Below are 25,413 nucleotides of genomic sequence, written 5' to 3'. Positions count from 1 at the left end.
AGCATGTCTCATGAGCTGAAACCTTTGCAGCTACCACATACTGCACTGTATTATCCGTTCTCCTCTGATGGGGATCAGCAATATTTGAACTGAAGACTCATCTCTCAGGCTGAGTATCACAGAGAAGACAAAGTGGAACACTGAACAGCTACACTGCAGACCTAAATCTTGGAGACCTGAGGGCTACATCGTTGCATTAAGCCTGAAGGTGGAACATGACTAATCAAATGGGCTTAGTCCTGTGGCTTCAGCTTTGGAGCCAGCAAGGCGGTGAAAAAACCGTTATCAGAGGCTGATGGAGACACAGCTGTCTGAACCTGATGTCTTAGTCACATACACAATATGAAAACAGAATGACTAATTAGGAGGGGGAGAAGCACGAGAAGGGACAGGGACGAGGTGGGGGAGAGCAAGGCACAGTTATATATGTGTCTATAATTTTATAGACTATAGAAAACGTCATACTGAAACCCATTGTTTCGTACGCTCACTAAAAATTATGACAACAAAGAAGACAATGGCTTTGATGAATGTGTCATCTTAGCCAAGATCAACAAGTGCACTGCTCACTCCTGGCTGTATTTGACCAGGTAGCACAGATACTCACAAAAGGGATAAGCTAGACTTAGAGGACAATAAGTCGCAGGAAAGAGTGAAGTACATTTCTGGTGCATTGACCTTGAGTTTGGGCAGCAGAGTATCGGCAGACATGCTGAACCGCGAGCCTTAAAATTTCTTACATACCTTGGCTTAAGTCTTGTACCACGGTGATCTTTATGGGGAAACATGATCTGCTCAATCTCTGCCCCTTATCCTGGGTTCCCAGAATAAAAAAGCAAAGCAAAACAAAACTGTGAAATAAACTGAGGACCATATTCTGGATTCAAACCCCAGCCGTGTGAAGAACACAGCAGAGATGAACTGCATGCAGTTAACACGCAGAGTTTTGGACATGGAAATCAAAGCTTGCTTTTGTAACACTGAGTTGGCATGGTTATTTCAAATGATTACCATGGTCAAGTTTGACTGACACAGTGGATTTAGCAAGATCTTATGCAAATTCTTGTTGAGGAAACATACATTGAATTGACACAACTTAGAGTTTCCTGCATCCAAACAAAATGTCTTGGCTAGGGTAGGGTTAGGAGAGAGAGAGATGACAGTATGGACAAAGGGGGGGGCACCAGGCTGTGGCCTCACAGCCCCTCCATCTCGAAGCTGCAACAGAGGCGTATGGTTCTACCCAGCACCTGGCTCCTTGTGTGGAAAATGTCCCCTTTGTTCAGGGGACGTTTAAAAGGCAGCTCCCTCCCCCTTCAGGCCCCCAACACGTGGTCTACAGCAGCTCTTTCTCTTGCTGCTTCTATTATGCTCACTCTCTGATCTCTCAAAGTAGCTCCCCTCCACATCTTAAAGGAAAGCCTCCTTTTCACTTAAGGTCCTGTTATGTTGTCTCTGACACAAAGCTCTGTCCTTTCTAGATCCTAATCCATGATATGGGTCCATGAAGGTCCTACCTGGAGGCCCAGTTATGGCCCACACAGTCAGGAGGCTCTCTGCTAATGAAAATCAGTCTGAAGAGTCATTTCCTGTCAGCTCCTTTCCAGAACCCAACACTCTGATTTCCAATATTTCACTATAAATTTCTGATGTATTCAAATTATTTTAATCCCTGTACAAATAAAACCATCATATTGGGATGCACCAAAAACATAAGCATGCGTGCACGAGTCTTATTTGGATTTCTCTAAAAATATCTCTGGGGAAAAAAAATGAACAAGAAATTCAGCCAGGTGCAATGTGCCCGTCTGTAATCTCAGTGCTCAGGAGGCCAAGGCAGAAGGATGAATTCAAGGTCTTCCTGGGCTACATAATGAGCCGGTTTCAAAGCAAATGAACAAAACCTGCCAAAAACCAGGTAACTATGACTACCATGATCTTAGCAGCTACTAAGCAGTTCCTCAGTGAGGAAATGCTTACATCTGGATGAAATTCACTCTAAGCTTTGTGAGTTCACGTTATCAGCATTAGATCATGAATGACCTGAAGAAAAGGGAATTAAGACTTTAGGATCTCCTGATTTGCTAGTCACAGTTTTTATATAATTTATAGGCTCTAAGCATATAGCCCATGCAGCAACCTCAATTTAGCACAAATACAAAGAAAGCAATACCTTTTCCAAATAAATGGGCACACTGGTCATCAACAACTTGGCACTGTCCATTGTAACAATATGCAGATCCCAACCTGCACACATGGCCATTGATTGCAAACGTGTCTGGAACACAGTGGCTAGAGTTTCCGTCACAGTATTCTGTGAAGTCACACTCTGGGTCAGTAATCTTCCTACAAGGAGTGCCTGCGGCTGATAGCTAGGAAAAGAAAAAAGGCCCTGGTCTGTGACTGTCTCAATAGCTAGTTACCAAAGCACACGGCAAATAAAACATGCCCGATTATGACTATGTGATGAATGACAGCTAAGAGTTCTCCAAAAGAAAGATTAGGTAGCGTCCCCACTGGGGAGCTCAGAGAAGGGTAACTGTTGGGCTGTCAGAGAAGGCTGCATGGACCTTCTGACAGCAGCAGGGTTGCAGCCCCCGACCCCGCCATGCCCTGTGTTGTACAGTGGCACCTTCTACCTCCACCAGCATGTGGAAGGAGGACACACAGATTAAACCACAGCTTCCACCTCTGTTACTGGAAAGACCCAGGAGCCAGGCTACCTGGTCTTGACGTGGCCTCAGCTTGGACTCGTTCCAGCTTACTGTGTAGGAGATCTATAAAGTATCTGTTTTCCATTTGTAAACTGGGGATAAGGATTACATTCTCATAATTCTTGAAGTATTTAACAGAGTCAATGGAAAAGCCCTTAGAGTAATTCATGGTAATGATGTGTTAATGCTTATAACCACCAATATTTATTATTTTGAAAACACAAAGGTTTCTCTGCACAGTTCAGATAGTCAAGTTAACTACTAAATTTTTGTGGCTGGCCGAACAAGCTTGTCATCTTTTGCCATCTATATGAAGTTACAGTGTCCAAATGTTGACCTAACATGTGTGTTGAAATCTGTCTTTCTAATCCCCTGATTGAATTAATATTTAATAAAATAAGTATAAGTAATAAATGAGGTAGTATCCTAAAAGTAATGAAAGGAAAAGAATCTCTTTTGAGTTAGAATTTCGTACCCTGGAAATAAATCTCACAAACCGGTGAGCTGCTGGCGAGACAGCTCAGCTGGTGAGGGGCCGCCGGCCAAGCGTGATTTCAGGTCGATCCCTGAACCAGCAGTAGAAGGAGGACGCTGATGTGCTGTGCACACACATGGCAACTCACATACACACAGTAATTAACATTTTAAATGTAGAAAAGTTCATGAGAAACGAAGGCTTTCCTACGTAAATAGTAACCGAAGAGCTTAGCAGCACAGTGCACTTCGCACTTCACAGTTCCTCAGTTACCATGTCTCAGACCTTGCAATTTATCTATTAGCAGCACTGATATGGTAACATATCAATTTCTCCTGTTTGATCATTTTCGAGATGGTACACTTTGTGGTTTCAACACCACAGAACACTAAGTGCTAATCTGAGATGTCTTTATTTCACAGTAATTCTCTTTGGAGACTTACGTTTACGTGCATATGCATCATTTCACCAAATCAGATTCTTTTTACCAGCTCTGTACTGGTTTAGTTAATCCAGCCTTCTACTCTCACAGCTCAACTTCCCTCTGCTAACACCAGCCACCTACTTCACAACTGGAGGTACAGCACGGTCCAGACCCACATCTGGCTGAGCCTTTCAGTCTGCATGTCTCATAGTCGCAGCATTCTTTAAATTGGCACTCCTGAATTTCAAAAGAAGAAATAGATTCCAGCTCAGCCACTTACAAACAATCTCCCCACCTCTCATCTGTCCTGCAGCTGATCAGGCTGATTCTGAGAGCTGAATAGGAGTTCTCAAAGCCTCAGAGTTCAACTTGACAATGGTTGTAAACAGTACCGAGACCCAGCAGCCACTCAGCAGCAAACCTCTGGTACTAGAGAGAAAGCATTCTTCAGCAGCAGTGAATGTGGAGGCCCTGCTCATAGGGCACTGGTGGTGTGCTCTGTAAACGTCAGTCTGCACCAGACCTGGGCATTTGACCTCTAGATCAACACTCAAGGGGTCCAGGTAGGAGGACCATGAGTTTAAGAAAGGGCTGCACATTGAAACTCTGCCTCTTAAAAATGTCTATCTTGTTTATATGGGTAGAACTATTCACAGAGACAGCCATAGAGTGTATTGTTTCATTCTGTCTTTCATTAAAAATAGGAAGCGTTTTGTCAAGGAGACAGCACCATATCTAATGACAGAAGAATGCAAGGGGGATTCAGTGTTGCTTACCAGGAAAGTCAGATAGCTTTGGGAGGCCTGGAGAAATGGCTCAGAGGGTAAGAGCACTGGCTGTTTGCAGAAGACCTGGGTTCAAGTCCCAGCACCCACATGGTGGCTAACAACCAGCCATAACTCTAGTTCCAGGGGATCTGACACCCTCTTCTGTCCTCTGAGGCACTGCACAACATGGTGAACTTAAAGACAGACAGACAGGCATAATACTAATGCACATAAAATAAAAATTTAAAAAGATAGCTTTGGGAAATCCATGTATTTGGAAACCATGTAAGAATATGAACACACAGACACACACAGAGACAAACGCAAAGACACGGGCACACAGACACACAAAGACACACATGGACACATGAACATACATACATACATACACACACAGAGATTCAGACATACAGGTTTTAGTTTTGGAGCAGAAGATTATTTGTAGGGATTTAACAATGTATAAACATGGTGGTCACTTTTTATGTATAGGGGAAAGAATTTATGCAATTCCCGGGCTAGGAACTGTGAAGATACTTTGTATTATTTAAATTGAGGAGGGTTAAATCAGATTTATAACAGACTAAATATGGGCTCTCGCTAGCAGAAACTAGTGTGCTTTGGAAACTTGGTTGATGGAATCATAATCCAAGGTATCACTGGATTTAGAAGTGAGTAACTATAAAAACATTTAGGGGGTGAGTGATGGCTCAGTGGTTAGAAGAACTGGCCTCCCTTGCAGAGGTCCTAAGTTTGGTTCTCAGTACACACATGGTGGCTGACAGCCTTCTATGACTCCAGTCCCAGGGAATCCAGCACTCTCTTCTGGCCTCTGGCATGGGTACACTTACATACATGCAGCCAAAACAATACACAAAAATAAAAATCGATCAAAAAAGTTAAAAGCAACACTGAAAAGCTTGTAATTGCAGATATTTTTGATAATGATGAAAAACATCAAACTATAATATTTAGACATTTTTGCAGTTACAAAAATTTTTGGAAAATTTTTGGTCCAAATTCAATGGACGTTTCAATAGAATAGAGAGACTGGGGCCATTCTCTGACATATCCCCTGTAAGTTGGAGATGTTACCAGGGTCCAACATATATGTGACAAATGTTTTGTGTTTATTAGATGGTGAAAACTGTAATCAATCTTCAGTATTTATTACTTACTGTTCCATTACCACAGTCACATTCCTCATTAGGTTCCAAAATCCCATTGCCACACACTGATTGATTTTCAGGTAATGGTTGCACATTTAAAAGGTTATGAAGACATTTCACCTCAAATTTCGAAGCATAATACTTGTACTCTTGCACGCTACAGTTGCTAAAAGTCCTTATACCACTGGAGCTCCTACGGTGAAAAACAGTCCTCAGGTAAATAAATCTTGCCACGAAAACCACATCTAAACAATGTGACATTCATAAGTCATATGAGCCAGAAGGTGGCTCAAATTAAAAAAATGCTTTAAGCAGAAGAAAATCAGTCAAAATTAAATTTGAATTTTAATACTGTTTAAATTTAATTCCCAGTACTGCATTTCTTACAAACTGCTGTGATTGCATGCTACAAAATTAAAGTTGGTGTTAAATCCCTAGGATGAGGCAGCAAATGTGGAAATTTAATCTGTCTAGAAGAGTCTTTGGGAGATGATTAAGACCAGGTATGTGACCAGAGCGTATCCAATGAGATGATGGTTTATCAGAAGAATGAGAGGCCAAAGAACACACACACACACACACACACACACACACACACACACACTACACACACGCACATGCGTGCGCACACACACACATGCATGCACACCTGGCCTCTTGCCGTGTGATGACTTGCACAGCCTCAGAACTCTGCCTGCTGGACCATCTAGACCTTGGTCTACAACATGAACTCAAATAAACTTCTTTTCTGTAAAACTTATCCTCTCTGCATTGTGATACTGTTATTTGTAACAGAAAATGGACTAAGACTCAGACTTAATGTGAATGGATGGAAATAGTCATGTATCACTTAACAAAGATGATCCAATCGAAGAACTGCAATATTAAGTGATTTAGCCGTTGTTCAACTGTCATGAAGTGATGATGACTGTAACATCCCTAGGCTACATATATTTATGGAAGGACTGTCACATATGTGGTCTGTTCTTGATGGACAATCATGTCTTTGAAGAGACATATGAATAGATACAAAATTTTGATAGACAAGAAACGCATTGAAAGGATATGTACAATGAGCATTCGCTATACGGAAGGTTACCAGTCTGAGCTAAAGGCAATGGAGTAAGGTGAGTTAGACAGGACAGTTGTCTCAAAATAAGTAGATTTTGCAGGATGTAGTAGCCCATGCCTGTAATCCCAGGACTCAGGAAGTTAAAGCAGGAGGATCAAAAGTTCAAGGTCAACCTGGGCTACATAGTGAGACACCGTTTAAAAACTTTGCTTATTTCTCATTTAAAGTTCCAAAAATTTTGGAAAGGAAAAAGCCCAAAATCTAGTTCTCTGTGGAGAAAATAGATCCCATTAGAACCTTCTTTCTGAATCCCATGGACATTATTCTGCCCTTTCTTTTCATATGCAATTTGGAACCTTAAATTGAATAAATACAATCATGTTGATTGAAATCACATTATCATAACTTCTGAGAATGTTTTCAAAATGCCCAACAGTTCTATCACACTTGCCAACCCATTTTCAATTCTCAGCCCCTAAGACAGTTGTTTTGCGCCTTCTATGAAAGTATTGACATTCTTTGATCAGAGAAAATTATCTTCATCTTTCCATCCCATCAGTCAAACCACAGACCTCTTTGCATAGACCCCTTAGGTCTGGTCACGTATCTGGTCTTAACAACAGCCAGGAGTTCTGCTTGTGTGCCAGAGACTCCATCCTCTGCAGTCTATTCTGTCTTCTGTCTCCTCCTCCTCTCTTTGCTTCCATCCCTCCACAGACAGAGCGCAGCACCTTCATGTCTCCACACACAGTGCACAGCAGCATCCACCCATAAAACTTCTCCTATCACCATGAATGCCAGTTCATGGTGCTCCAAATATCATCTCTTCATTATGTCTACTCACGGACCCTCCCCGAATTCTTTTAAAAAGTTAGATTGTACTTAACTTACAAACATGCTCTTGTTTTCTAAACTCATTCATTCTCGTACATTTGTTGACATTTTTATTATTATCCTAATTGTGTATTGTTTCTGTTGATTTTTCCAGTTGAGGAATCATAATACCTGCAAATTGAGGCATGTTCCTGTCTTCAAAGCCTTCCTCTTCTTACTTTTTCTCAAAATACTGCCCAAACTGCCTGTACCGTATGTTATTATTAAGGGTGTCACCAAGCACCAAAGACCTCAATAACACAGCATCTGTAGTGTCTCAACACTCAGAGGATACTTCATGGTTTTCTCAATATTAACTCTGTTCCTCTGATTCCTCTAAAGGAAATTATCCTGATAATATATAGCACTTTTAAACTCATGCATCACATGGAAACTTTTATTTTATAAAACTTATTTTTCTTTTATGTATATGAGTGTTATGCCTACATTATGCCATGTCATGCAGTGCCCACAGAGGTCAGAAGAGGGCATCAGATACCATGGAACTGGAGTTACAAACAATTGTTAATCACCATGTGGGTGCTGGGATCCAAACCCGGGTCCTCTGCAAGAGCAGCTAGTGCTCTTAACTGCTGAGCCAATGCTCCAGTCCACGGAAAATATTTTAAATGATATCTCTTCAAGCATAACATATCTTTCAACTTATGACATGGAAAGCAAGTTTCCAAAATTTATCACACTATAGAAATAATCTTGGAGGAGCACATACAAAATTACTTATGAAATTGTCTTACAGGGCTTCCAGCTGCATCACGCATGTAGCTCTGGAACAGGAACATCTCCTGACATCATCATATGTCAGTCCCATGTTAACACTTATCAGCTGAGTTATAATCACTGAAAATCCCTCTAAACCTATATCTTCTGGATACTAAAATAAAGAAGATTGAAGAGAAGATCATTATATATGAATAAAGCAAAAATAAATAAAATAATAAATTTTTTCCAGAAAATTTTTGTGTTGGGCATACTTTAAAATAATTTATTTGGCTATACAAATCTATGCTATTATATCACTTGAATCAGTATGAAAAGTAAGCAAACTATAACATTTTTTACTTTAAAATGTAGCATGCACAGATTTTACATGTAGTTTTGAACAGGTATAGATTTCTGAAGCAATCAAAGTAAACACATTAATTTTAATCAATTCTTCCAATTAGGACATACCATTTCAGTGTACTTCTGTCAGCATCCCATTGCTGATGGGGTACAAAGGTGTGTGTGAAAGAAATGGACTTTATGATCAGCTGGAGGGTATCGTACAGAAAAGGAGAGAGGTAATAGAGAGGGTCCACAGGAGCGCCCCCGCGGATGCCCGTTTGCCACAAATGCTGTAGAGGAAGCTTAGTGTTTTGTCAAAGGATCGAATGGGCAATTATACGCAAGGTAGTCAGAAATGGTGGAACTGATTCTTAGGCTGAGATGTTAAGTTTTCAAATGATCCGGGACTGTGACTATGGGAAATATTTGGAAAGCACCAGCTAAACAACTGTGGTAAGAGTGAAGGGAGAAGCAGCGAGAAGAAGCTCGGGGATGCTGACAAGCAAGAGATGTAGGTGGAAAGTTACAGGTCAACAGGTAGAGCATAGTGCCGACACAGCTCATATAGGAACTTTGATAAAAACTGTTTTACCCGTTCTCTAACCCTTGTAAGCCAAGTTCCTATAACATCCTTAATTTTTTATATCAATTGAAATTTATAGTTAGAAAGAAAAGATTACATGTATGTGCAGGCATGTGTGTAATGTAAAACACAGAAAAAATCTAACACTGTAGAAAAACAGCTAGTAAGTACACTTTCTTGATGTCTGCACTATCTGAGTTCGAAAACCCCGGTGCTGGGATCGGAAGGAATTAAAGCCAGAGCAGGACACAGAACTGAGATCTGATCTGATGGCATCTGGTTTGGTAGTAAAATGTAGGAACCAGAACTGAACTCCCAATGCCAGATAAGAGAAGACATGGCCTTGTACGTCTATAAATGACCAACTGGAAACAAACTGTCAGTGTAAAGCCATGCTGCAGAAGAGGATTCCTCAAAATAAAACAGCTCTCAAGTTAAACTGGTCAAAATAATCACAGCACTGAAACCATCACTGCAAGTTCGGAAGATCAGGTAGGAAGGTAGGCACTGTGGTGTGCGCTGTGTACATGCGTGTGTGCATGTGTGTTTATGCATGCATATGTGTGTGCAGAAAGGAAGAACTGGAGAAATGAGCATCTACATAACACTGTGAGAGTGGGCAGCCCCAGAGGCTGCTGGCTGCATGCCGTGTCAGGTGAAGGAGCAGGCTCCTGCCATTCTCTCTGTTGCTGGGGAAGGTGCTGGGCACTGTGCTCACAACCAACGAAAGGGAGTACAGTTCTATGACATTTACATGATCTGGACATTGTCACTGGCATGTGGCTTTCTAAGGACATTCATGGGTAATTTTCTCCTGTCTCTGGCCTAATATGAATCCAAGGAAATGACAGGCACTGAATTGATAGGAATGAATAGACACACCACATCCTAAAAGAGGATCCTTGATATTCTGGTGGAAACTGGATGCACTACAACACAGAACAGCCTCCACAGACCACCACAACTTAGCCTCGGACTGGAGACGTATGGGGACAACCTGCTTTGTGCACACAGGCAGGAGCCTTCTCAGATTTCTGGTAAAATAATTTTCTTGAAAAGCTCAAAAGTCTGACATTACCAAGATGTCACAATAAGAGGACCTCTTGCTCTCCCGTAAAAACTGGTGGCACACGCCTGTAGTCCTAGCACTCGGGAGGCAGACACAGGCAGATTTCTGTGAGTTCAAGGCCAGCTTGGTCTACATAGTGAGTTCCAGGAGAGCTGGGGCTACAGGGAGACCCTGTTTCAAAAAGACCAAAAAAAAAAAAAGCCTGATTAAACAACAGTTTATAGATAACACCTTTGTAAGAGCGCTAGTGTACAGTTGAGAAGTTATATGACCCATCATAAAATAAAATCTCCCTTCCAGCTTCAGAAAGAGAGGAATACAGGTTCACGTCCCCTGGGCCAGCCCTCCCCAGTCCGGCACAATTCAAGCCAATAAGCACTCCCTTCAGTCTGGACTGTTTTCTCTCCCAGACAAGAGATGACAAAGTGAAGATTCAGCCTCCCTAACTCTTCTGGGAGTCCTGCCTCTGTCTTATCTTACTCGATGGGAAGAACTGTCTTGTCTGACTGAGTGGGAAGAACTAAATCACACAGGAAAAGTTAGGGACAGCACAGAGGAATAGCCAACTGCACCCAGCTACAGAGCTCTACAGCTGATACATAGACCCTGCCATTCTGTCTTTCCAAAGACCCTATCAGTTAGTTTGCTGATCCCCCTACATGGACAGTCTGTCATCCATATGTCCCTCAAACAGTTGCCTGATTTGTGTGCCCTGAAGACAGTGCAGCCCCTAGACAGAAGGCATGTTTATCCCTGTAAACCTCAGCACCTGCTTTGACTTGTGGACACTCCAGGAGAGCTTGTACTGGCACGTCAGCTTGTCATGCTAGGAGAAAGGCGGCGGTGCTGACATGTTTTGTCTGTAGAAACTCTCTTTTAAGAGTTTATGATAAAGTCTTTCCTAGACAAACAGAGGCTAAGAGTTCATTGGCATTACAAGAGATGTGAGGGGAATTCTTTGGCTTAAATGAAGTTTTGAGTCAGCAACATGGAAACATGAAAGTACACATTAAAACATGGAAACATGACAGTACACGTCAACCGCGTGTGAGACACGCTGCTCATATGACAGATACAAATAAGTGGAGAGTATGAAACCTGAACCAGAAAACTGTGCAAGGCAGATACACTGAAAACAAAACAAGTCAGGATACAGGACGACAGATATAACTCCGTGGTAAGGTGCTCGGCTAGCACGTGTCGGATCCTGGACTCCATCCTCCCCGCAACCATCCCAGCCACAGAAAACCAACCTCCCAAAAGTCAAACAACTAAACTGCTGCACTGCTACTACAACAGTAACAAAATCACTAACCACAAAGAAACAGAAAGAACAATAGCAACAAAACTCTACAAAGAAACAAACTGACAGGTGACAATGATAAGACCAGGCCTAGGAGTAATCACCTCCAAAGTGAGTGGACGAAACTCCCACTGAAAGATGTGTAGGGGAGGAATACGGTAAAAAAAATGCAACTTCAGCCTCTTCCTGTCTACCAGAGAGCTATGTTAGATTTCATGACACACTCTGAGAGGGAGATGAAAGAAACCGACCAGACAGACAAATGTTGACCAAAGTAAGCAGGGGTGATTATACTGATGTCAAACAAAATATACTTGCAGTCACAAGCCACAGTGAATACAACGTATTTTAATATAGTGATAAAAGATCTAACTGCGAAGGCAGATTCAGTAATGATCATGCATTGTCGTACGCATCTGCATCTGTATCTAGGTACGTAAAGCAAACAGTGACGGAACTGTAAGGGTAATAGGAAAGAATCATAGGGGGACATTCAAGAACATACTCTGACACTAGCTAACCATGCAGACAGAAAGCCTGTAAGAGAAGAGACTGAGCAACAGGGTTCCCAGTGAATCTTGCAAAAGTGATGGTTTTTCACTCGAAGCTCGTGTTTCTCAGGTGTACAGACACTGTTCAGGATGGGCCAGGTGGTCCCAAAGCAAGGCCGAGTAGCCCCGATTTATTTTCTCGAAGTTCAACGCACAATCGTGTGATTTTACAACGACGGGATGAAAGCAAAGTGCATCCAATGGAAACTTTAGTTCAAATGTTGGTTTGGTCTCTCCCACACCAGTGATACGAAGGGCAATGCTCTCCTCCAGTGAGTCCTGGCTCCCAGTGAGCCCCACGGTAACCCATGGTAACCACAGATACTCTGAAGTGTACTGTATGCTAACCTGTGATGCTTTCAGTGTGTTAAATGAATTATTTATATATTATTTTTACTTTTATGGGTATGAGTGTATTGCCTGCATGTAGGTAAGTGCACCCATGTCACAAAAGAGGCCATCGGATCCCCTGGAACTGGAGTTATAGACAGTTGTTAGCTGTCACATGGGTGCTGGGATTCAAACTCGGGTCTTCTGCAAGAACAACCAGGGTTCTTAACTGATGAGCCATCTCTCCAGCCCCTAAATGAATTTTATGTTTACAGTAGTTTTAACTTACAATGAGTTTATAATGCTACAACTCCACTATAAGTTAGAAACTTCTGTATGGACAAATTTAAGTTAGGTGAAAATGACTCTAAACATCTCTTCCAACTGCAATGATGTGAAACCAAATGTAAATAACAATGAAAAATTAAAAAAAGGAAATAATAATTAAATAGGAAAATGAAACAACAATCAGGAGCTATTGAGTCAAAAGAGAAACCAAGAGGAAATCAGGGCTGGGGAGCTGGCTGCTAGTAGAGTGCTTGATACACAATCTGAACCCCTGAGCTCAGATCTTGAAGCTATATAAAGAGCTGGGTGTGGCTATGTGGAGCTATAATCCCAGCACTGGAAAGGTAGAAACAGGAGGCCCCCTGGGGCTCTGAGCCAGCCAGTCTACCTGAATCAGGGAGCGCTGGCTTCAGTGGAAGACCTTTTCTCAGAGAATAAGGTGGAGAGAGATTGAGGAAGACATCATGTATCAACATCTGGCCTCCAGACACATGCACATGCATTCACATGCACACATGCATGCACACACACAAATGAAAATTAAAACACAGCATGGCAAAGTGAACAGCGCACAGTTCATAGCTATAAAAATATATATTTACAAAGAAAAAAAGATCGCAGACAACATCACGTTACAGTGATGGGGCCACCATCACTCAGATGTTGTGATACCGAGTGTAAGGCATGGAGAAACGCCACATAATGATGCTCTAATTCAGAGTCCTTTATTAATAGCCGATGGTCAAGAGGGGGCTAACACCCAAAAGACCTCTCGACCCTGAAGAGAAGCAGGGCAGGGCTTATAAAGCTTAAAACCACAGCTATATCATGCTGGGGCAAAGTCAATAACCATAGTAACACCAGACCAGGGGCAGGTCAGTTAAGAAGTTTTCAGTTAACAAAAAGTTTTGGTTAGGAAAAACAAGTTTCTCAGAATTGTGGAAACAATGGGCTCCATGGAGATGCTGGGAGAGGATGAGCTACCTGGCCAGTTGCCCAGTAGTGTAGAAACAATGTACTCGTGAAATGCAGGTGCAGCCTTCATGGCTGTTCTGTCTGTCTGGCTGCAGTTGGGGAGGGTGGCAGGTGGGGCATGTTGAGCAAAGGCACAGAGTGGGCAAAGGTCAGCTAGAATAAACTGGAGTTAGTGTGGACATTTTCATACCAGTCACATATAGACAGTTGTAAGAAAAGAAAACTACAGGCCAATGTCTTTGATGAACATGGATACACAAATCCTCAAAAAACCCTAGCAAACTGCATTAATATTTGTACAGATACACACTTATTTTGCTGTTTTTCTTCTCAAATCCTTAGATCTCTCCAATTTACTCCTCTGGTAGAAGTCAGGATAGATTATCCAGGTCTTGCAAGTTTTCAAAACCATCACCTTTCAGAGAACCAGTGACGCCTCTGTTTACCGTGTATGAGGAACTGAAAGGGCTACAGCAGAGTAGGCAGACCAAACCAAATCCAGCCGCTGCCTGCTTTCCTAGATTCTACGACTAAGAATGATTTTTGTATTTTAAAGTAGTTTTAAAACTCAAAAGAAAATATTTTATGAAACATGGAGACTATGTGACATTCAAATATCTTTATCCATAAAGTTTTACTGACGCCAAGAACACTGAAAACTTGTGGTACATACCCTAAGACCCCATACATTTCGTCTGGACCTTTACAGAGTTTGCTAATCCTTGAGATAGAACTCACTTCACTCCACAAGGCACACAATGAAAATGAAATCACAACAGGACCTTTAAGCAAGAGAAGAAAAGATTCCCTGTGACAGTCAGCTTTGTTAACTGGACAGAGCCTAGTCACCTGGGAGGTGAGTCTCAGTACAGGAGCGTTTACACTGGGTCGGCCCGTCAGCATGTCTGTGAGGGATTGTTAATTGATGTGGGAAAACCCAGCCCATTGTGGGAAGTGCCATTCCCTAGGCAGGGGGTCCTGAGCTCTACCAGTGGAGAAACTGAACTGAGCACAGACAAGCAAGGACATCATCATGCTGCACCCATTTCTCTCTGCTCTTGTCTGTGGGTGTAACTCACTGCTTCAAGCTCCAGCCACTGTGACTTCCCTGCTATGATGGGCTGGAACCTGGAGCCTGACTAAAGCTGTTTCCCCCACGAGGTGTTTCTTGTTAGGATATTTTGTCACAACAACATAAATGGAACTAGAACACTCACTACACAGATAGATGAGGGTAACCTGCTTTAGTTGACAAAAACACTGACTAAAGAGAGACTTGGAATTCAGAATGTTCAATTATCTTTGTTCATACAGCACTTATGACTGTCTCAAATCATAGGATTCCATTCTTCTCAGTTAAAGTCCTGTACTAACAGATTTAATGAAGCTATACACTAAGCTGCATTTAAAACTGTGCAAGAATTAATGACCAGCACGTCTAAGGGATTTTCCTTGGTTATATTCATCTCACAGTTACAACACAAATGCAACCTGCAATCACGGAAGTCTAAAAGAATTGGTTTATCAGGTCATAAATCATCAGTGAAGCAACAGAAAACACCAAGGCAACCCTGAGATGAGAAAAAAAGTCACTTTTCACTCCAGGAGAAGAGCTCCCACGTGAGTATAGAACCATCACTGGCACTCATAAAAATCTACAGACGGAGGAGCAGGTAAGCAGAGGCAACAAGCCACAGGTCTGACACACTGCTCCAAGCAGGGCCAGGCTATGATGACCTTACTACCGTCCCCCTCTACCTTCCAGGCATCCACACTGAAGATACACTCAAGAAGTAGGAGTAGAATGTGCAGTTCCTGTGAGGCAGTCTGGAGTGGCTGTGAGCATACAGAAGTGAGGGGCTGGGCCCGAAGGTGTTCTCAGAAACACCAGGGGATGGAGCAGAACACTAACATTAGAGAAAGAAGATGAAGAAAATGATTTTAAATGTTTGTATGTGCTAGAGAGAAAAGAGAAAAATAGAAACCTAAAATGAACAAAAAAGCAATATTGTAAAAATTCTCAGCAGTTAATTCACATCCATATAGAGAGGACTTCAGTAGATGCATCAGATCAGATGACAAAAGATACCATGTGGGGGAGCAGGAACTTCCCTGGAGGCCTTCTAATCAAAGTTTAGCTGTCATAATGCTAGATGATGCTGTGCAAACTGTCAAGGGAGAAAAACCATCAATGATCCAACCCAACCCTAAAGCCTAATTAACCATCACGACCAGCACAGCAAACTACTTCTATTGTTGCAGTAGTGGCACTGTTACCTGGGGGGCAACCAACAGCTATCTAATTGGAGGCCCTCTCAGTGGGAGGGAACTCATGGGTGTCACTGTAAATTCAGCCAAATCCATAGGGCAGGATGGGTCCTAGATCCTAGAGAAAATCCTGTCTCTAGACAAATGAAATTTCTTACCATATGCTAAATAGCAATCTTGATATTTATAGACAAACATACTGTACACCATTCATCAGAGAAGCTTCGTTTTGCACAAGTGATCAGACATAGAGAATATATATCTGAGAGATGCCCAGTAATAGGTGGCATATCTACAGTTGAACCTCCACAACTAAGGCTCATGAAACATAGTGGAACAAGGGGTAGAGAGAATACTAGTGCATCCCCTAACTCTTGCCAGTAAGGCTTCCTTACACAATGGAGTGCGATGCACACAAAAGGCCATGACTGGCCAAGTTTTAGAGAATAAGAGACTGCAGAGTGTATATCCTTGGATAGGACTCCTATCCTGAACTTCACCCACCCGTGACTCAGGGACCATTGTGGAAGAGGGGACAGAAAGATTGTAAGAGCCAGGGCTGGTTCATGAACATAGGGAAGCAGAGGTTTTTGGACCACTGGAAGCTTGCACATGTGAACTTGTGGCGATGGTGACATTGAGCACAGGACCCATGCCAACTCAATCAGACAAGGGCCCAGAGGGGAGGGGAGAAATGGGTATTGGGAGGCACTAGATTGAGAACTACTGGAGACTGATTGCTACTGCATAAAGGAGAGTAGACCTTACATCTGATCTCCAGATCGGCTGACTAGACTCCAGGGGATGAATTTATACTGAAGGACATCTGGGTACAAATGTTTGACTGGATAGGACTTAACATGTATGGCAGAATGCATGATGTCTGGTGGGGGTATGGGGGGACATGGATGGGGGAGTCTAAATTTGACTAAGGAATTACAAAAAATGAAATTGATAAAGCTCAATAAATAAATTAAAAAATAAAAAGATATCATGTGAGGATGGAAAGTTGTTAAATATTTCTACAAAGAAAGCAAGTCACACACATGTGAGAAAGAATGGCCTTAGGTTTCCAGAGGGAAGCTGTCAGACAACTGGAGACTGTTAAACTCCAGTGTATGAATAAACCCACTGTTTTAAAATAGCATTTATTTATTTACTTATTATTTTCATGTGGGAGTGCTGCCTCATGAGTGTGGCTATCAGAGGTCAGCGTATGAAAGTTGGTTCTCTCCTTCTACTACGTGGGTCCCAGGGATTGAACTCAGGTCACCAGGCATGGCAGCAAGTGTATTTACCAGCTGAACCATCTCACCAGACCCCAAAGTTCTAAGAGAACTAAATTCATTTTTCCTCACCCAGCTCCCATACAGTTTGCTTCCCATTGTGTCCAGTCAGTCGTGGGAAGGTCCATTCTACGACAGGGAGTGAACAGAACATCACATTGGGATGCACACATTGCAAAGGAGACATGACCAACCAGTGTGAGATTATGCAGCAGGACTTGTACACACTGACAAAGAAGATATGTTCTCCAGAGTGTCTCTAGAAAAGAGGGATTTCTCACACATATAGCAAAGTGGAGGCCCTTTAGTTTTATTAAAAATTTGGACAAAATTATTTGGATGCAATTATTAAAAAAATACTTTGCAATCAAGGCAGTTTTACCTTAGTTCATTATTTGGTTCATAAGAAAATACAATGAAATTTGCAAAAACAGCTTAAAGTATTAAGAAATCAGGACTGGAGAGATGGCCCAGTGGTGAAGCGTACTGGCTACTGTTGCAGAGGATCCAGGTTTGAATCCCAACGCCCACATGGCAGCTAACAACCGTCCTTAACATCAGTTTCAGGGGAATCTGACCTCTGCAGGCATTGCGTGACCCAGGTGTACTTTCGTACTGTAGGCAGTACACTCATACACATAAAATAAAATAAATGAATAAAATATTTTTAAACATCAGGGGCAATTTCAGTAAACATCACAACTAGTTAGTGAAAGTGTGTACTAATATTTGTGGCATACTTTTTTGCTTGAAATTTGTAATTAAATGAAATCTTTTCAGATTCTAATAATTTGACCCCCCTCACACATAATGGATCTACATATACAGAAAAAACTTTAGAAATATTTGACTATTACATGAGTATTTATACACTTCAAGGTTTTTAAAAAGCAGTAATAGAAATAAGAAAAAAAGCTCACATACCACAGCAACACCCACACTGTGGCTTTCATTGCATATTGCACCAGGGAACGTGGCTCCGATGCGCTGAGGATGCTTCCCATAACTGCATCACAACAGTTTGACTTTGTATTAATGTAATGTAGAACAATGTATAAACTGCATAATACCATCCCATAAAATTTGGAAAATTACTTCAGAAACATAAAATGCTGCACTCTGGACATAAATTGTGCAAAATATCCGAACTATTGAAACTATTGCTTTCTGTTTTTTTTGTTTTTGTTTTTGATTTTTGAGACATAGTCTCCCTGTAGCCTCAGCTTGTCTGAATCTATGTAAACCAGGCTGGCTTCAGTCCTACAGAGAGCCACCTGCCTCTGCCTCCAGGGTGCTGGGTTAAAAGGTGTACGCCCCCACTTCTGGCCACTGCCAGATTTTTTATTGACTCTTCGCTGTTATCTCTATGTGGGATCAAGTCATCTATAATTAGTGGCAAATATTCCTTTCACACCAGTTGCTTCACTTAACTCCCAGATTTTTTTATAATTTTATTATCTAGAATCCAACAAATTTTCCCTTATTGTACACTCATCAACCACTAAATGTTAAAAGGAAAGTTTAATTTGTGGAAGAAGCAATTTTACTTCTCCTAAAGATAAGTACTTGTTTAACATTAAGCAATTACAAAAAAAATCCTACCTAAATCCTTCTTTGTGAAAAGTAGACATGAAATTCATTAACGTATGGGTAAAGATAAGGGCACAGTGTAATATTTACGTTGTTAATAAGCTCAAATTTCTGTAGTAACTCAGTATCCTGTAGTAAAGCTGATACCATACAAGTCTATGAAATTCAGGATTTGTTCACATTAATTACACTTCAAGTATTAAAATGTTAATATAAAAATTGGTCATTATTGTTTTTATTTTTGAACTATTGCCTTCATAATTATTAAATATACATATATATTTATATATGATCCTCAAAGCATCTCACAAAAATTGAAGAACATTATGAATGCAAAACTTGACCTTAATGGAACTATAAATTCATTTATTACTCTTAGAACACCGTGTCTACTTACATGAGTAAGTGTGTTATCTCAAGGGGCTGTAGGACTAGAGAGCCACGTTTCCAGTCCAAAAGTCTTTGTAAAACATCATCGACATCTCCGTCGGTAGAAATTTGGTTTTTGTCTGACCACAGTCCCAAGGAGGACAGTATAATAGCCAGTTTGAACTGAGCAAAGACCTACAAATAAGATTGCGGCACACACGTCACCAACTGCAATCACTGCATTCAAGCAGCACCTCAACACACAGAAAACGTTCACTTGCAGCATTTTAACATTAAACTAATAAAAATATTTAAGTTACTCATTTGCTGTAGTTGTAAAATGCAAAGTATAGTCAATGTTTTCCATGAAGTTAGAAAAGTGAAAAACTAAAAACTTACAGTGTTGACAAGCCCAAGAATCTGGATAATTTTCTGTGTTACCATCATAATTTCAGATCCCATATAATCATACTGAAATACAAATTTAGCTTTTTAAGATTTAAAAAAGATATAAATAATAGTAAATTTTCAACTGCTGAATTATCTTGATAATACCAGGCTTTGTCAAATAACTTACAACATTCTAATATAATTATTATGCTTTTATAACAAAACACAACAGACAAAAACACATGTGGGCGTAGACTCAGCGTAATCTTTTAAGACATTCTCAAGCAGAAGAAATAAAATAAGTGGCAATGACAGAGTTCTGAGGACGTCACCCTCTTACGAAGGAACCTCTGTAGCTGGATGCTGGCTAGGAGGCAGAGTTCCAAGTATCTCTCCTTGAATGTTCAGGAAATAAAGAGCAAACGGGTAAATAAACAGAAAAACTCAATGAAGTTCAAAAATATGTCTGTTTATAAAAGAAAAGATAGAAATCACCATGATATGTAGTGAAAATTTATGTAAAATGAATGTGCCAATGAGGTCGGATCATCAGCTGAGTTTCTGCAGCAGGGACCACAGTCCTCTGAAACCGTCCACTTCCTGGGGGAATGTGGACTTCTGTCTGAGAACGTAATGGACCCTTTGCTCTTCAGAGTAGCAACTGGAAAATGCTTCTCATCTGTGACAAAATGGCCCACTTTGAAAACAAGTATTTCAACCAAATCTTAAGAGAATTTATGGCTTTTGACTCACAATAGATGTGGTGTTTCCAAATGTTGATAAATGCAATAATGTAAACTCAATCCTGTATTCCCAGTGACTGAATTTAAAGCTGAATACATTCTAGACAAAATAATTTCTCCATAGAACAAAATATACATCTGGTAGGTACGAGATATATGAGTTCCTTCGTTATGACACTTCGTGAAAACTCAAGCTCATCAAACAATAGAAATACAGCTTTCTTCCTGAGGTGAGCTTCTGTGTATGGCTGGCTCAGCCAACCCTGTCTCAACACTGTATGGCCTATTCCTGAGCAGTTCATTCTTAAATGATCTAGTTCAAACAATAGCAGCACTCTGTGCTTCCAAGTTTCCCTGGGCTTATTTCCCTTGGTTTATTTTCATTTATTTCCTTACTTATGATTTTGTGGAGAAGATGTGGTTCTGAGTGGGGCACAAACAGCGGCAGGGCTGGTCCAGTGCCAGCCGCTCTGGAAGGAGTGTGTGCTCTTTTCTAGTAGATGAATTCCCAAGGAACTAATGTCTAATGGGCCATATTTGGGCACAGATGGGATGGAAAAGTAATAAAAAATACACCTTGACCTCTAGGTATCCAGCCTGCTGCAGTTGTAAATCCAGGTCTTCAGATTCTCCCTGGAAGAATCTGAAAGGTGTAGAGCAAATGTATGTGAATGATGCACGCACGCGCATGTGTGTGTGTGCGTGTGCATGCATGCATGTTCATGTGTGTGCATGTGTGTGCGTGTGTGCATATGTGTGCATGTGAGTGTGCATGTGTCTGTGTGCATGTGTGTGCATGTGTGTTCATGTGTGTGTGCGTGTGTGCATGTGTGTACATGTGCGTGTATGTGTGTGCATGTGTGTGCATGCATGTGCGTGTATGTACACGTGTGCGTGTGTGCGTGTGTGTGCACATTTGTGCGTGTGTGCACATGTGTGCATTGTGTGCATATGTGTACGTGTGCATGTGTGTGTGCATGCGTGTGCATGTGTGCATGTGTGTGTGCATGTGCGTGTGTCTGTGTGTGTGTGCACACATGTGCGCGTGTGTGCACGTGTGCGTTGTGTGCATGTGTGTCTGTGTGCGTGTGTGTGCGTGTGTGAGTGTGCATGTGTGCATGTGTGTGCGTGTGTGCATGTGTCTGTGTGCATGTGTGTGCATGTGTGTGCATGTGTACATGTGCGTGTATGTGTGTGCATGTGTGTGTGCGTGTGTGTGCATGTGTGCATGCGTGTTCATGTGTGAGTGTGCATGTGTCTGTGTGCATGTGTGTGCATGCGTGTGCGCGTGTGTGTGCATGCGTGTGCGTGTGTGCACATGTGTTTGTGCGTGTGTGCACATGTGTGCGTTGTGTGCATATGTGTACGTGTGCATGTGTGCACACGTGTGTGCATGTCTTTGTGCATGTGTGTGCGTGTGTGTGCATGTGCGTGTGTCTGTGTGCGAGTGTGCGCACGTGTGCGCGTGTGTGCACATGTGTGCGTTGTGTGCATGTGTGTATATGTGCGTGTGTGAGTGTGCGTGTGTGCATGTGTGCATGTGTGTGCGTGTGTGAGTGTGCATGTGTCTGTGTGCATGTGTGTTCCTGTGTGTGCGCATGTGTGTGCGTGTGTGTGCGTGTGTACATGTGTGCATGTGTGTGTTCATGTGTGTGTTCACGTGTGCATGTGTGTGCATGTGTGTTCATGTGTGTGCGTGTGTGCACGTGTGCATGTGTGCATCTGCGTGTGTGCGTGCGTGTGCACATGTGTGCGTTGTGTGCATGTGTATACGTGTGCATGCGTGTGTGCGTGTATGTGTCTGTGTATGTGTGTGCATGTGCATGTGTGTCTGTGTGTGTGTGTATCTGTGCGTGTGTGCGCACATGTGTGCGTGTGTGTGCACATGTGTGCGTTGTGTGCATGTGTGTACGTGTGCGTGTGCGTATGTGTGCATGTGTGTATGTGCATCTGTGTGCGCGTGTGTGTGCGTGTGCATGTATGTGCACATGTGTGTGTGCACATGTGTGCATTGTGTGCGTGTGCGTGTGTGTATGAGTGTGTGTGTGGTGCGTGTGTGTGTGTGTGCAGGGGGGAGGGGTGTTACTCTCCACAGTCAGGGAGTGGGTGACAAAGTACAATGACAGATCTGCCCAGAATTGGTGTAAACAGTTAATACAACTCTCGAGTAAAAAAAAAAAAAACCACAGTTCGTTTGGTTCTTGTTTTTGTTTTTATTGAATTTTTTGTGAATTTCATACAATATATACTGATGTTTGCTTTTTAAGACAAGATTCTCAGCAGTAGTCCATCTGGCTTGTAACTCAGTATGTAGCCCAAGCTGGCCTCTAACTTGTGGTGATCTCCTGCTTCACCTTCTAAATGTAGAAATTTTAGGTATGAACCCCCATGCTCAGGTTTATTTACTATTATTTATTTATTTGTTTATTTATTTATTTCTAGTGGGCGTATATACAGTGATTAAAAATGGGTTAAATATATGTGACTCAGAAGAGCCAAGTTAATAACGAAGAATAGGACAAAAACAGACTCAATGACAATAACGTTACAGTAACTGGCGCCTTAGGTATCGGATCAACCAGACACACACAGGGCTTCCGAGAGCGAGACTTCATAGGCCACACATAGTTCACGATACGGCCTTGGAAACTGGCTCACTAAACTGAATGTAGTAAGAGATATATTTTCAAAAATGGTGCTGGAGAAAATGGATGCACACATGGAAAATAAAGCCTTAATCCCTATCTCGTGATATGTACATTTATCACCTAGATATAGATCATAAGACCGATTTGAAATGGTAAAGAAATTAAAAATTGAAATTAAAATATAGTTGAGGGTACCTATTTCCTTTGACTAGGATATTTTAGTTAATTTGAAAACAAAAGATTCAGTAAGAAAAATCATAAACGGACTTAAATGTATTATTATTAAGAATGCTTATCAGAAGACTCCATTTATGATGTATAAATTTGGACCATAAAATGAGATTAAAATACCCATAATAAAGAAATAAAACTATTAAAGGAGTGCCTTAACTGCTGAGCCATCTCCAGTTTTTTTTTTTTTTTTTTTTGAGACAGAATCTCACTATGGGGAGAGCTGCCTGGCCCGGAACTCACAGAGATCCTACCTACCTCTGCCTCCTAGACCTTAAAAAAATATCTGGGGCTCGAGAGATGGCTCAGCAGTTAAGAGCACTGGCTGCGTAGAGGACCTGGGTTCGGTTCTCAGCACCCACATGACAGCTAACAACTATCTGTAACTCCATTTCCAAGGGAATATGATGCCCTCTTCTGACCTCCATGGGCATTTCATGACATGGGTGCACTTATACACATACAGGAAACATACTCATACACATAAAATAAAAATAATAAATAAAATATTAAAAAAGAAAACAGGCGATATCAATTTAAGATTCCTCATGTAAGAACAGGTAGGAGGGAAGAAGGAAGGGGAAGGAAGCAAAGAGTGACTGAGGGATGGGGCAGAAAGGAAAGGGACGTGGGAGAGATCGAGACGAGATGCGGGGGGCAGGGAGAACGGGGAGGAAAAGGGGAAGGACGCGAGAGAGACAAGTGGACTTACCAAAGATTTTTCGATTATTATGTGCATTTTTAGAAATCGGGGTAATAGTTGTGAATGTTTTTCATCCTGGAAAACAATCAAGAGCACTAATCAATTGTTAGTGTGTGTTGAATTTGCTAAGAGCCAAAGAAGACATTCAAAGGAGGCAGAAAAGATGTACATAAAATCAACATGAAGAATATAAAAATCAATTGCAAAATATTCCTGACTTTCAGGATTCCCTGTGAACTTGCCAGAGTAACGAAGGAGCCCAGGAGTTCTGTCAGCACCTCGCGAGAAGAAGGTGAATACAGGTCCTGCTGTGCTCATCGATGGCAGACCTATTCTATTGTATTCAGATGTCATACGTGAAATGTCTTCACTGACTGCCTTAAACACTACATAACAAAATCAATCAGATCACTAGAAATCTTCCCTTTTTCCAGCAGAAAATTATAGGAAACTCTGGTCATGTGGTGGCACACGCCTTTAATCCCAGCACTGAAGAGGCAGAGGCAGGTGGATCTCTGTGAGATCCAGGCCAACCAGGGCTACATAGTGAGTTCTAGGACAGCTAGGACTACAGGGAGTCTCTCTCTCTCTCTCTCTCTCTCTCTCTCTCTCTCACTCTCTCTCTCTCTCTCCCTCCCTCCCTCCCTCCCTCCCTCCCTCCCTCTCCCCTCCCTTTCCCTCTCCCTCTATAGGAAGCTATGCTATCTAAAAATTATTCAAATTTGAAAGCTTACAGTCTACACAAGAATTCAGATAAATACTTTGATTGCCAATTAATCACGTGACAGTACAGGAATAAAACAGAATAAAAATATCAGTAATCACTCAGAAGTTCCAACACATAGGCTGTGTGTCCCACTTGATGCAATGTGATCAATCTTGATGGTACTAGTAGCTGTAAATACATAATTATCACACCACGAGTCAGCATTTTTAGCTTTACATGCATGGTGAAGTGCCATTTCACATCCAGAAAGTTAAAACTAAAATGTCTTCCTTTAGGAAGTATATTAGTCACCAAATAGAAGAGTAAGGAGGGTAAAGTGTTTGGATGTGTCATGAATGGCCTGATATTGAAAAGTAAGCAAAGAAACAAGCTGGACTTGATGCATAGCACGGTGGTTTAAATAGGTTTGTGTGTATCTCCACAGAGAAGCGAAATATGCAAGTCCTGTGTGCCCACTGCTGTCACATCTTCCGTCATCTCTCTACTTCATCTAATCATTTGTCCACCCATCCATCCATCCATCCATCCATCCACACATCCACCCATCCATCCATCCATCCATCCATCTACCCATCCATCCACCCATCCATCCACCCATCCATCCATCCACCCATCCATCCATCAGCCACCCATCATCCATCCATCATCCATCCTCTCATCCATCATTCACATCCATCCATCCATCCACCCATCCATCCATCCATCCATCCACCCATCCACACATCCACCCATCCACCCATCCATCCTTCCACCCATCCATCCACCCATCCATCCACACATCCACCCATCCACCCATCCACCCT

General features: G+C 41.8%; 1 protein-coding gene across 1 annotated transcript in view; it reads right to left on the bottom strand.

The window, feature by feature from the left end:
• Positions 1 to 25,413, bottom strand: part of Adam18 (ADAM metallopeptidase domain 18) — a 60,684-nt gene that overhangs the window by 15,538 nt on the left and 19,733 nt on the right. Inside the window, exons 7-14 of the mRNA XM_008843400.1 lie at positions 23,893 to 23,958; positions 19,568 to 19,639; positions 19,197 to 19,363; positions 18,134 to 18,215; positions 8,247 to 8,383; positions 5,556 to 5,739; positions 3,755 to 3,850; positions 2,174 to 2,372 (exon numbers count right to left, since the gene is read on the bottom strand). Of these exons, the coding sequence (XP_008841622.1) occupies positions 2,174 to 2,372; positions 3,755 to 3,850; positions 5,556 to 5,739; positions 8,247 to 8,383; positions 18,134 to 18,215; positions 19,197 to 19,363; positions 19,568 to 19,639; positions 23,893 to 23,958 (1,003 nt within the window). The remainder of the gene's footprint in view (positions 1 to 2,173; positions 2,373 to 3,754; positions 3,851 to 5,555; positions 5,740 to 8,246; positions 8,384 to 18,133; positions 18,216 to 19,196; positions 19,364 to 19,567; positions 19,640 to 23,892; positions 23,959 to 25,413) is intronic.

Source organism: Nannospalax galili, unplaced genomic scaffold (genome assembly GCF_000622305.1).
Source record: "Nannospalax galili isolate Female #2095 unplaced genomic scaffold, S.galili_v1.0 scaffold1871, whole genome shotgun sequence".
NCBI classification, from domain to species: Eukaryota; Metazoa; Chordata; class Mammalia; order Rodentia; family Spalacidae; genus Nannospalax; species Nannospalax galili.
This window is presented reverse-complemented; position numbering and strand designations above follow the sequence as displayed.